Source organism: Lygodium microphyllum, chromosome 2 (genome assembly GCF_053477565.2).
Source record: "Lygodium microphyllum isolate KBCC chromosome 2, Lygodium_microphyllum_v1.1.10, whole genome shotgun sequence".
NCBI classification, from domain to species: Eukaryota; Viridiplantae; Streptophyta; class Polypodiopsida; order Schizaeales; family Lygodiaceae; genus Lygodium; species Lygodium microphyllum.
The window spans coordinates 99,990,635-100,003,981 of NC_141136.1; the positions used below are offsets into that span (position 1 = coordinate 99,990,635).

Below are 13,347 nucleotides of genomic sequence, written 5' to 3' on the forward strand. Positions count from 1 at the left end.
ACATATATACTGTTCCAACCTTTCTGGGTCACGATGAGGCCTATGATGAAGTCCATTGTGATATGAGTCAATTTCCCTTTAAAAATAGAAAGAGGCTGCAAGAGGCCAACAGACCTGAGTTATTCATGAGGTTTTGAAATGTGGCAGGGGTGTTAGTCAACCCAATAGGCATCACTAGAAAATGATAAAGCCCACGATTAGTCCGGAAGGCCGTTTTGATCTCATCTTCCTCCCTCATACGGATCTAATGGTAGCTAGAGTGCAAATCAATCTTAGTGAAAAAGCATGCCCTTTTCAACTCATCCAGCAAGTCATCAATCCGTGGGATGGGATAGCGGTTCTTCACTGTGATTTTGTTCAAGTCTCTGTAATCAATGCACATGCGGAAAGAGCCATCTTTCTTCTTGACTAACAGGACAGGGGATGCATAAGGGAAAGAATTCAGTTCAATGAAATCCATGTGGCATTGGTTGACCTAATTGCCTTAGATATGGGCCCCATTGATATTGTCTTGGGTTGAGATTGGTTGAAACAATTTGGGAAAATTGCTATGGACTTCTCTTATTTCTACATGGAGATTTTGATACATAGATAGCTCATCCGCTTAGAGGGAATTCAAGATCATGCTGAGGAGTATAATGATTTATTTCAGATGCCCACAATTATTCTCGCTAAGAGACAAGTGGACCATCCACTTAATTTAGAGCCCCATTCCAAGCCAGTAAACAAGCCATCTTATAGACTCTCCAAGTGTGAATGTGAAGAGGTTGCAAAGCAAGTCAAGGAGCTGCTGGAGAATTTTCAACCAAGCATAGGGGAGCTGCAGGACATACATCTGTGTTGATTTCTTCCTCTCCATTTGCCACTTCGACTTTCAGGGGGTGCTGTAATTCCGTAGGGGTGCATTTCAACCGGCCAATGGTTGATTTATTGACAAAACTGTGAGTACTACCACTATCCACAAGGATGAAGACATGCTTCCCATGAATACTACCTTGAATGCGCAGGGTGCTCGAGCTCTGAGAACCCATCCAAGCATCTAAGGAGATGGAGCAAAGGGAGGTGGTAGTCGAGCGGGATGTCAAATCAAGTGCTTGGGAGATGGACAACTGCACATGTCAAAAGGGAACCCATCCTCCGGGTCATAGAACTACTCGTGATCCACATCCTCAACATGCTCAACATGGTCAGCAATGTAACGGCACTTGGAGGTATGGTCAGCAGTGTACCTATCCCCACATTTAAAACATAGTCATTTTTCCTTCCGTTCCTTCACAACATCCAGTGAATTGAACCGTTGGCCACTGGAGCCATGGGAAGGTGATACAGTGGACCGTTTATTTTCAGCATACTTACTCTCAGCATTAGAGTTAAATACTATCCCAAAAGTGCCCTATTTGCTCTCCACATGCATAGTCAAGTTCATCAACTAATTTGTGTACTCACGCACAGTGAGATTACATTGGTCAAGTGTGTACCATCGTCTTGCCAACTGCTCTTTTTCCACAGGGGATACAAATACTTGAACCATGTGCATTTTAAAGTCTTTCCAATCAATGAACTGATGATTCTCTCGATTGATATAGTGCCACCGTATATGGGCAAATCCTTCCAAGTGGAGAGAGGCAAAGATAATTTTTTGATCATCAGTGTGAGGATAGATATTGAAGTAGGACTCCAACTTGGACATCCATTCCTCCAATTCTAATGGTGAGGGAGATTACCCATTGTACTTAGTAAGGAAAATCTTGTCACGTAGATCACGAGGGCTTTGTTGCCCATGAAACCCTTGTTGTCCATACATTCCATAATGTTCATACATACCTTGCTGCCCATACCTACCATGTGGTGCATTTATCCCATGCTGCCTATTATAGCCATGCTGCCCATTATTGCCATGTTGCCTATGATTGCCATGCTGGCCATTAATACCATACTATCCATGATGGGGCTGATTCATATAGGTTCCATTGGGGCTCCTAAGGAGAGGGGGGAAGCTTCTACCAATGGTAGGAGAGGGCCTCACTGGAGGGCTGGCTACATGGTTGATGGGGGAGCTCAACAAGGGCTCATCATGCACATGAAAGGGTTCACCAACCTCATAGGTAGAAGGGAGAATACCTTTAGATCCAAGGATGCCCTATGGGCCATGCAATGGCTCTGGTGGTGGTGGGCATCTAGATTCGCACTTAGATTCATTTGCCTTCTCTTGGGATGAAGTTGTAGCTAGCTGAGCAACAAGAGTGGTGAGTTGCTTCAAGGTTTGTTGACTTCTAGAGTTTGAGAGGCCCATTTGCTCAATTGCTTCATCAAACTTGGACATCATTTGGCGGTGGTTGGTAACCATGTCATTATGCCTTTCCATGTGACAAAGCTCATGCTAGCAAAAGGTGTGGTTGAGCAGGCTGTAGGAATCCATATCGGGCATTTCCTCATGCATATCACCATGGTAATCTTGTGCCAAGCTGACTTCATCATTCATGGAGGTCTTGGAGTCTCTAATCTCCATTTGGAGTTCTTCATGGACCCTACTTTTGCCTTTCCGGCCAGCCATCTAGATGCAGTCCACAAGACCCACTGTCAGTAAATGGGGTGTAACTTTTGGTAGGAAACTCCGATTTGTGAGATTTTAGATTCAAATCGGAGGAGACGAAGCCCTCTTCAAGATGAGCTATTAATCTTTGTAGCTAAAAATTATCAGAATATTCTGCAATGGGATTTGTGTGTCTATCCTAGAGTGGTCTGTACCCTGTCCACAGTGACCTTAGTGCACAAAAATGGCCATAACTTTTAAATTGTAGCTCAGATTGGGGAGATTCTTTATTCAAACAGGAGAGAATGAAGCCCTCTTCGAGATGAGCTTTAGGGTTTACTTCCAGGTATAATACAGAATTTTTTGTAATTGAATCTTTATGACTATCCTGATTGACTGTGGCTAAAAACATTGTTTGTCCCTTAATGGAAAAGCACTATATGAATCGCTCATACAATGAGGGGCCTAAGCAACATCATAAATAACTTAAGCATACTGATCACCATCCCAAGCATAATTGCATGCCCATCTTCTCTATCATCACTGCATAAGTGAAGCTTACTTCCATACATCTCTTCTGATTGCATACACTTCAAGTGTCATACATGGGTACCATCAGCACTGAAAGGGTGTCCAAGGGGTGGTGATCATAGAAGAGTACCTGCACCTGCATACAAGTATCAGGCCGGGTTGTGCACCCCTTCAAGGTCTTAAGTGGTAAGGGAGGGTCACCTCTCTTTTGTCTTACCACTTCGCTTGGCATCGGCCTTTTTCCTCAACCGGAGTATACATAGCAAACATTTTTATTAAGAAATCAGCATGAGACACATTGGAAAGGAAACATTAGGTCATTTCATGAGATGCAAGGATGAACAAGAGCTTGGATAGGGATTACCTTGGCAGTCTAGTGATTCACTGGCTGCTACTTAACCATTTACAAAGGTCTATTACTCACTTGAGACTTATCCAAAGCACACAAGATAAAGAGGGGGTTAATGTCAGCAATTACAATTGATTCAAAATAAGTTATGATGCATTAGGAGAAAAATGGGATATTGACTTTCAGTGGACACATGCATACAATGAGGGATTGAACTAGTAAAGCCTATGCAATCTTTAATCTCTCTCAGCAAGTGGATTAAGATGAGAGATTAAGATCAGATTGACATACCTCTTCAATGTTTGGGAAAGATGGTTGAAGCATAACCATTATGATGCCAATTGCTTCATCAAGCAAGCCGGGTTGGTTGAAGCACCCCAATGAATGAAGACTTCAAGCATTCGAATGCTTCCACTAATGATAGGGGTTCCCATGCTTGTTCCCGAGCTTGAACTTCAAGGATAAAAAGCTTCAAATGGAGCTTTCATGGCTGCCCACAAGAATCCCATGCATGTTGAGCTCCATGTCTTCAATCCGAGTAAGAGGAAGCAAAAGGGGTAAAGGATCTCCTAAGGGTTGAGCTTCCAGAGGTTGTGGGCTGAATTAAGAGCTTGGGCTGAGCTTCAATGGCTGTTCACGGCAGGGTACAGTAGTAAACTGAGCCTTGCTCGAGGTGGAAGCTCAAATGCTGAAGCATGAAGGCTGAGATCTGATCAAGGAGGTGCAGGGAGGCTGCCAATGCCATGGGGGAGCACAGCAGGATTGGGTGGAGCTAGGGGGAGGAGCAGACATAACACAAAACAGCAACGCAAAATGTGCCGCAAAATGCGGGCTGTTCCCTGGGCTCTCTCTCTGGCAATAACCCTTCACAAGGGTATTGCCCTTGGTCTGGGAAGGTGAAGAGGACTCTTGTGGTCTCACCTAAGAACATACATGGCTGGTTTGGGAAAAAAGACGAGTTTTCTCTCCTAGGTGGCTATGGCAACTTGCCTAGTAGGAGCGAGAAAGGGCTGAAGCAAAAAATAGTTGAGTTTTTTGTCCTCCTCTAACTCATGAGGCTCTAAACTTGATCTGGAACCCCTAAAATTTGCATGAAAAGAAGTGACGACCTACTAAGTTAGCCATTTTACCTCCAAATATGTCTAAGTCTCTAGCCATAGCTCCTGCTTGCTCCAAAAAGCTGAGACTAACTATGGTCCTTCCTGCTGTACCTGTACCTGGAACCTGAGTAACTAGGATTTTGGGATTTGAAAAGGAAGAAAGAGGAAAGGAGAAAAGGACCAAAGCATGATGCTCTGATACCACTTTTAATAAATAAAGCTGAGAGGAGAGGAAATGAACTAAAGAGAGAGAAAGAGAGCAAGAAGAAGAGAAAGAAAGACTAGAAGAGGAGAGAGAAAGACAAAAAAGAGGGGAGAAAGAAGGAGGAAGCCATGGGAGCTGAAGATGAAGGTGAAGAGTAAGTTCTTAATAATCACTGGTTGCCCTAAACTAGGACTCTTACACCTTATGGCCCTGGTCAATGTGACTAGGCGTCTAACCCCTAGTTCCTATGTATTTTGCTCGTTACACTTTTCTGATGCAATGCACTTACGACATTCAATGATGTCATGCCTTGTCTTCCGGTAATAATTACCCCTCTTAGCTTTGTTGATTGGACCCTTGGAAGGATTATGGACCAGCATGGAAGGGTGCCTTCGATATAGAAGCGGTGGAGAAAGAAGGATGACTAGCATGAAAGTTTGTTGTTTTTTTACCAACAACCTTATTTTTTACCTTGGGTTTGGGTTTTTCACAATGATGGATGAAAAAGGCATATTTAGTTGCCATTGTAGCATTGTAGTTGAGACAGCTTTGATCCTCCTGCAACAAAAGAGACATAAGTTGGTCGATGCTGTAAGTAACTTTGTTACCCATAATTACCGACCACAAGGTGGTAGCAAAACCTTGATATGACTCTAGTAGACCATTAAGAGTGATGGAAAAAAGCCAGTTACCAGGAACTTCTTCATCAATATTTAATAATTGCTCAATTAGATCTTTGATGCCGGTGAGATAGGCATCCGTATTACCTCCTTCCATGTGAACATCCTCCAGTTGCTTACGTAAGCAAGCAACACGTGCTTCATTGCACACTTGATATAATGATGCAAGCTTATCCCACGCTTCCTTGGATGTCTTGCATGATCAAATATGTGGAATAATAGCCCTCTTTATGGATAAAGTGATTAGGGCATGCACTTGGGCATCACGGCCATCCCATCAAATCTTTGCTCGGTGCCGTTGGCTATATGCTATAGACTCTTCGCAACAAAAACATGTCACACCATGTAAGCCCGCATTGGGTAATTGGTGTCGTCAGCGCCAAGCATACCCAACAAATCATTATTATTGCTGACCATGAGTGATGATCAGCAATAAAATATTATTTTCCAAGTGAAGAGATAGAAAATAGATGCATGCATAATAATAAGTCACTAATAGAAGAATTGTTATCTACCTCAACGATGTCCAATAATATGGAGAATAATAATTTCTCTTGCTGTTTTTCTGCTGAGGAGAGAGAAACATATGCATAAATAATTTTTTTCAGAAATAAATATTACCCAAGGTGGTGATCAGCAATATGCTGAGATCAGAGATTAACAGCTGCAAATGCTCCAAAAATGCGGACAGCGATATACTGAAAATCCGACCAATAATATGCCAAAATAATCGAATTTGCCTTCAATGTCAGGAAAGAACAGGGCCAGCAGCCAAATAATATAATTTTGGAGCACATTGAGGGCCAAGAAAATGAATTGAGGCAAAAGCCCAAATTTTTGGGTGCCTTGGTGGTGGAATTAGGCAAAAGCCCCAAATTTTACCCGAAAAATGAAGAAAGATTGAAGAAATTGGGTAAAATTTTTGCCCAATTAATAACGAATGCCATGCCTTAAGCTTCATTGAGCCTCGATATTGATGAAATTTAATAAATTTCAGAAAAGCCCTAATTTTTCCAAAGAAATTGGGGTGCAATTGGGCTCGAATGACGAAAAGCCCCAAATTTTATCGGGAAATTGAAGAGAAATTTGACAATTTTTTCAACATTTTTACCCGAAAAATGCCGAATATCATGCTCAATGATCAATTCTGCCTCAATGTCAATAAAGAATGCCGAATTCTTGAAAAGCCCCAAAATTTTCAGTGAAATTTGGGCAAAATTCAGCCAATTTGATGAAAAGCCCCAAAAATTGGTGATAATGGCAGCTAATTTCTTCAATTCAGTGATGAATTTCAGAGAAATAATAAGAAGGCCCAAATTTTAATTCTAGTACGGATTGAAGTAAAGGTTTTTAGTGACAAACCCCCAAATTTCACCCAAAGTGTGCTTGGAAAGGACACGAAAATGGGCTTTTTTTTAAATAAAAGAATGAATAAAATAATGCATTTCTTTTTTAAAAATTAAAACTTGTCCGTCAATGGAGGACAATGTAGCACGCAGTCTTCACGTCGATAGAAGAAACGCGGTAGAGTTACGATCATCAGGGCGGTTTTCTCATCAACGCAGGAGCATGTTGGCCGATTGATGAGAGGCAGGAGGCGACAATGGCGGCACAACATGGCAGGAGTGACAGGTGAGGCAACAGAGCGTGATGGCCATGTCAACAAGTCATGATGACGAGTCTAATAGGCGGTGACAAGCAGCAAATCTGACGGCTGCAGGCTGGCAGCGACCACACCTACAGGCCGACCTAGGCCACACTAAGATTGGCAACGACCAAGATGGGCAAGAGGAGAACAAGCCTTCAACACAAAAGCAGTCTACACATGACCAACAAGCGGGCCAATGATGACGATTGAAGGTGAATAAGCGAAGATGGCGACACAAAGTATAATCGACAATAAGGCTTGATTTGGCGTTGTGGCAATGGCTCGTGGTGCAGCCAGCCGAGCGGGGGCTCAAGGGCAATCGCTAGTGGCAAATGATCGCAAGCCATGGCAAGGCCGAAGAAGAGCCACTGCGATGGAGAGGGCGAAGAAGATAGGTGGCTCTGATACCACTGTTGGCCCAAGCATGGAGCAATTGTGCCATTAATCTAATGAGAAAATGAATGAAAATTCGATTTGGGGGTAGTATTTTTGTACCATAGTAGAAGTATGCTCTTTAGTTAGTGGGCCAGTATTGCACAGTGGATCAAACATGGCCTGTGGCTGCGCCTCTTGATCCCATTGTTTATCCCCAAAAAATAAGACAACAAACCAAGGTCTATCATCTCAAAAGTAGAACAAAGTTGGACCTTTGTGTTTGCTATAGCAACAAAATCAGAGCCCGTGATAAGTAAATCATTTATATATAGCAAGATATAGCTGACCCCCTCTAAAGTAGTACGGACATATAAATTCGGGTCATAAGGGATAGAATGGTATCAGTGAGTCCTTACGAACACATCCATCCTCTAGAACCAAGACAACGGTGGTTGCTTCAGCCCATAAAGAGCTTTCTGCAACAAGCAAAAGATCTTATCTTTTCGATCAGTAGAACAAAATCCGTGAGGGTGCTCCGTATAGACTTTATCCTCTAAATAACCATTCAAAAAGGCACTTTGGATGTCCATCTAATAGATCGGCCAACAGTGGTGAGCAGCTAGCACAACCAACAAATGAAAGGATGTCAACCATACAGTAGGAGCAAAAGTCTCTTCATAGTCAATACTTTACTTCTGTCAAAACCCTTGCACCACAAAGCAATCCTTGTTCTTGTCTAAAGTCCCATCAGCTTTTAGCTGTCCTAAAAATCCACTTTGTCTTGATGACTTTCTTGTGGCTTAGACTATCCACCAAGGTCCAAGTCTCATTTTGGTCAATGCTCTCTAGCTCCTTTTCCATGGCTTCTCGCCATTGGGGATATTAAAGAGCCTCCTGCGAACTATTCAGCTCAAAATGCGCTATGTAATCAACAATAAACAGCGATGCAAATGAAGCCTAAGGTGCAAGCCGAGTAGATCTTCTAAGGCCCTTTTATGTGGAATCTACTGGAAGGATTCCTAAATCCCGCATAGTCTATTGGTACTAACAATGTAACAAGTCTCATGAAGGGGGCTTGGGAGGTGAAGAATTTAAGGGTGGATTAGGAGCGAAAAGTAAACCCGGCTCAAAAGATACTATCTCCGAAGGAACAATGTGAGGAAAGGGGCACAAAATCTGGTACAAAAGACTGCACAATGTCCCTCTCATCAAACACTCTCTCTCTCCTAACAATCACCTTGTTTGTCCAAGGATAGAACAAACAATACGCTTTCACTTCAGAGGAGTATTGTATAAAGATCAAGAGATTAGCTAGAGCAATGAGCCTACCTGTTTTGTCATCAAGGGTATGCGAGTAAGCATGACTCCCAAAGACTCTCAAGTGGGAAACTATAGGTCGAGAGCCAAAGAATGCCTTGTACGGAGTCCTCTAAGAAACAACCGCAACCGGACACCCGTTGAGGATGTATATGGAAGTGTTAACGATCTCAACCCAAAGGTGCTGAGGGAGCTTTGCTCCGAATAGCATAGAGCGTACCATGTTCATGATGGTCCGGTTCCTACCCTCTACGACTCCATTCTATGAAGGGAATTTGGCAAAGGTGAGCTGGCATGAAATACCATACTCTATAGAAACTCAGAAAAATTATGGGAGATGAACTCAACCCCACTGTCACTCCTCATGCATTCCACACAACAACTAGTCTAATTATGTACTAGCAGTACCCAAGCATAAAAATATATGAAGGCATCACGAACTTATGCTTGAGAAAGTACACCCATATGTGATGAGAATGATCATCTACAATCAAAAAGAAATACAATGCCCCATTCAAGGGGGTGGTGGATGTCGGCCCACAAAGATCAGCATGAATCGATCTAAGAGGCACCTCAGCACGATGTGTAGATTGCTGAGGGAATGGAGTACAGTACTATTTTCCGAGTCGACAAGCTTTACAGACATCTTGCAATAGCTTCAAGCGGGAAAGGCCATCAACTATCTGTTGACGTGACAACTCATAAAGAGAGTCATATCCAAGATATCCTAAGTGAAAATGCTAAAGTTGCTCGGTGAGAAGCATGGCAGCTAAGGGCCTAGAAGCAATGGAACTCAGAGGACAACTATCGGCTTGAAAAGAAACTCGGTCATGCAGTACATGCCACTAGATTGTGCCTCACCTTTCTATCATTGGGATTTGAGTATGATTGACTTTCAACATCAGTGTCGTCTACAAGACACCTTAGGGCTTAATCACCCAAGGCTTCGGTATCCATGGTCCTATCTATTGTCCTTGTTTGAATATTATGGTGCTACAAGTTTTTGGCAGACTTCTTGTGGTGTGGAACATGGTGGTTGTTTCTAGGCACGTGTATTCTATCATCATTGTTTATTTTATTGTACTGATCACCCATGATATGAATGAGTGTTAGCTATCCACATATCATGGGCTTGGGTACTCTTGAGTCTTAACTAGGCATTTTATTGTGCATTTCAGTGGGTTGTATTTATCCTTAGGCAGCAGTGGGTGGCTGCATTCACACTGGCCAACCTTATCCTCTCGGCCTCTCCAAGCTGGCCGACCTGCTGCCCTTTCTGGTTCCACTGTTGCCTATACATTAGTCACTCCTTGCAGAGAGGGATATTGGAGGCATTGTGGTTGGTAATCCGAGTGCTAGTTAGCCTGTTGAAACTCTTGTGCTTCCATTACGGATTTCCATTGCCCTGCCCTGTATTTATTGCTTCCACTTCTATTGCGCACTCTCAAAGTCCAAGGATAAGGGCAAGAACACATCTATCAATGCAACTCATGGATCAATGCAAACAGACAATATGTACTTCTTTCTTTCATGGTTTGAGAGGAGAGTCAATTTGCTTCATCTTAGTGTTTTCTACTTAAAAGTGTGTTTGTGCTGTTTTGTAAAATTAGAAATTTCTAGGACTCGTCCGTGGAAAAGTTTTGCTTTTGAACACCATTCATTTTTGCCACCAAATAAGAAGCAAGAAATTGTGGAATATCAAAAATCAAAGACATAGCTTTCGTCTAGGCATTGAAGCATTGGTTCTCACAATTTTCAACTACATCATGTCATTTCTTCGAATTTGTTCATAAGAAAACTCGCTCTATTACCTAGAGCAGATTTTTCAAGTCTTTGCTAACAAAGTAATGTTTGCAAGGCATATCCACATGTGAGGAGATCTAGGGTTTGGGTGGGCATTAGATTGTCTTAGGATTTTACTTTGGCAAAGTGGATATTTCTTCCATGACCCTGGCACTTGGCTAGCATGTCTAAAATTAGTTTGATTCATGAGTTGTGGTGAATTTTTGTCTACATAGAGGAATCTCATTGTACATACTCTTGAGTGCACCTAGCCTAAGCTCCTTGGTTGCGCATCTTGCTCCCTTGTGCAACAGTATATGCTCAGTCTACTGTTCTTCTCAGGTTCTAACAATACTACTTTCAGCTTAGGCTGTGACCTTCTGTGGCTGCCCTCTTCCCATTTCGAAGATTGTTCCCATTTCGAAGATTGTTCTTGCATTTTTCATGGCTGATTCATGTGTTGTAGCCCCAAATTGCATAGCTGAGTATTTATTTGCAACCTGGCTAGTAACAATCATTTGCTAACCTGGCAAATCCTTAATTGTTTGCTGACCTGGCAAACCTCATCATACATACTCTTCAGTGAACCTGGCATAAGCACCTTGGTTGCACTTCTTGCTCCCTTGTACAAGAGTATTTTGCTTAGTCTAATGTTCTCCTCAGTTTCTAACAATACTACTTTCAGCTTACATTGTGAGCTTCTGTGGCTGTCCTCTTCCTATTTGGAAGATTGTTCTCGAATTATTCAACTGGCAAATCCCTAAGAGCTTTATTTTCGGTGTGCTTCTGCTGTATTTTGTAGCTTTGAAGTTGCTGGTGCTGCTTTCTTGGTGGCTTACACTGGCATGTTTTGCAGCTGAGAGGTTACAGCAAGGTGGCTGGCTGCTGCTCTTAAGATGACAAGATCTCTTATTGCTCATTTTGCCCTTGTTTAGCAAGAGAAGATGGTTTCAAGTGAAGTTACAGGGAATAGCCAAGCCAACTAGCAGAAGATATCCTCACAAGCTGAGTTCCCCTGTGGGCTTCCAGCCATAAGAACAAAGTGGCCTAGAGCTATCGAAACATCACCTTCAAAACATGTTTCTATCTTCATGTGATGTTACGACTATTACACCAGTTTTACAAAACACTTGTCAAAACACATACATCATCTCACATGGCAATCAAAAGTCATTCTTATTTACTGTCATCTCATTACCAGAAGTATGCACTCTTACTAGATGTTTCTGACAGAGAACATTGCTCCGCAAATGAGACAATTGTCCGAGTAGTTTGCAGGTCAACTGTAGATCCATCGATCAGCAAGGCTGGTTGAACTCCAGCCTGCTTTGCGAGCAACCCATTCCGGCCCAGGTATACATCACGTACCTGCAAGCCATTGCTATATGACCCATAAAATATTTGACCGTCCTAGAAAAGGTTTATGACACACAGTTTATATTCCAAAATTACAGAAGTTCTGCTTACATAAGAACTTGAAGAATAACCATATGAAGCACTCAATTTTATCTGAAGATAAGTTTTAAGACGGACCAACTGGAGCAACTCATAGGTTGTTCATCCTGGTGTTGCCCAGTCTCACATGGCTTGTGTAAACAAAACATCATATGACTTAGAACTTAAAAGCTATGCAGGCAGAGAAACCTTGAAACTTCTGGAACGCTGTAGTACATACTCGTGCATTGTTAGCCTCACAAGGTACTTCTCCAAGTTATATCTTTCATCTAATAAAATTCTGACTTCAGATTCTTCATTCTGAAGAATGTCATGCCCTTTCCTCAATCAATATACTCTCTACCAGCATGTGTACGTCCTGGGGAAAGATTAGCTTGTCTCCTTAGACTTCACAAAATCCGACACTAAATTGTACACAGAGAATCCCTGCAATTTGCAATTACAACGTGCACCTTGAGCAACCTCACATGCAAAACTTGAGGTGAGACAACATTAAATCTCCATGCTTGCAAAAAATAATCAACCCCCAGACTCTTCCTCATCAATTATAGACACAGAACACCCTTGCAGCCTCTAACCAGCAGTCTTACATTCTTAGCTCTGCTTCCATGCATTCTACATTGCTGTCCAATACATTTTCTTATTGGCTCAAGAGAGAGACAGAAGGAACTGTTGTGTTGAGGACATGTGCACCATTTAGTCTTTGGGTACCCTGTTTTTGGCATACTGGTACACCTCAAGTGGCATCCAAGTTTTGTCCATTTACAGGGCATCATTTGTACACCACACATCATCAGTGATTCTTCTTTTGCATGTGAGCACATAAGGATTGCAAGACTGCAAAACACAAGGCCACCACATGAATTTTGACATTCAACAAGGCAACATCATTTAACCCTTTTGGCATAGTAACATGTTGCCAAGATACCCACACTTGACCAGTCAATTTCCTTGCTTCTTCCAGAGCATAAAGCAGATGGGCTGCACTAGTTCTTGCAATGACTTTTGCATCCAAGGAAACAAAGACAAGAAATAAGAGGTCATGCTGATCCTAATTGTTTGTGCAAATTTCAGTCACACATGTAGAGACCCTGGGATTTCCAATACATAGACTTAAGATGAATACGTAAAGACATCAAGTTAAGCAAAGTACAAGGAGCCACATCCACCCCAATGGGATAACCCAAGTGTGGAGTTCTCTCTCCTCGAGGAACAATGCCCTCCTACCAACCCAAATCGTTCAAATACTCTCTATACAACTGGTCAGGGCAGATTTCTATGCATTGATATGTAGGCCCAAGGCAAGACCAAATAGGCTTCAACTAGTCATTGCCCTATCCAAATTGGACCTCTCAGCCTTAAGAAACATAAA

At 42.3% G+C, this 13,347-nt stretch overlaps 1 protein-coding gene across 6 annotated transcripts in view; it reads right to left on the minus strand.

The window, feature by feature from the left end:
• LOC148040078 (6-phosphogluconate dehydrogenase family protein) overlaps window positions 1–13,347 on the minus strand; it is a 152,324-nt gene that overhangs the window by 40,907 nt on the left and 98,070 nt on the right. For all 6 annotated transcript variants that reach the window (XM_087696586.1, XM_087696585.1, XM_087696587.1 and 3 more), the window contains one exon: window positions 11,738–11,888. In XM_087696586.1, the coding sequence (XP_087552712.1) occupies window positions 11,738–11,888 (151 nt within the window). The remainder of the gene's footprint in view (window positions 1–11,737; window positions 11,889–13,347) is intronic.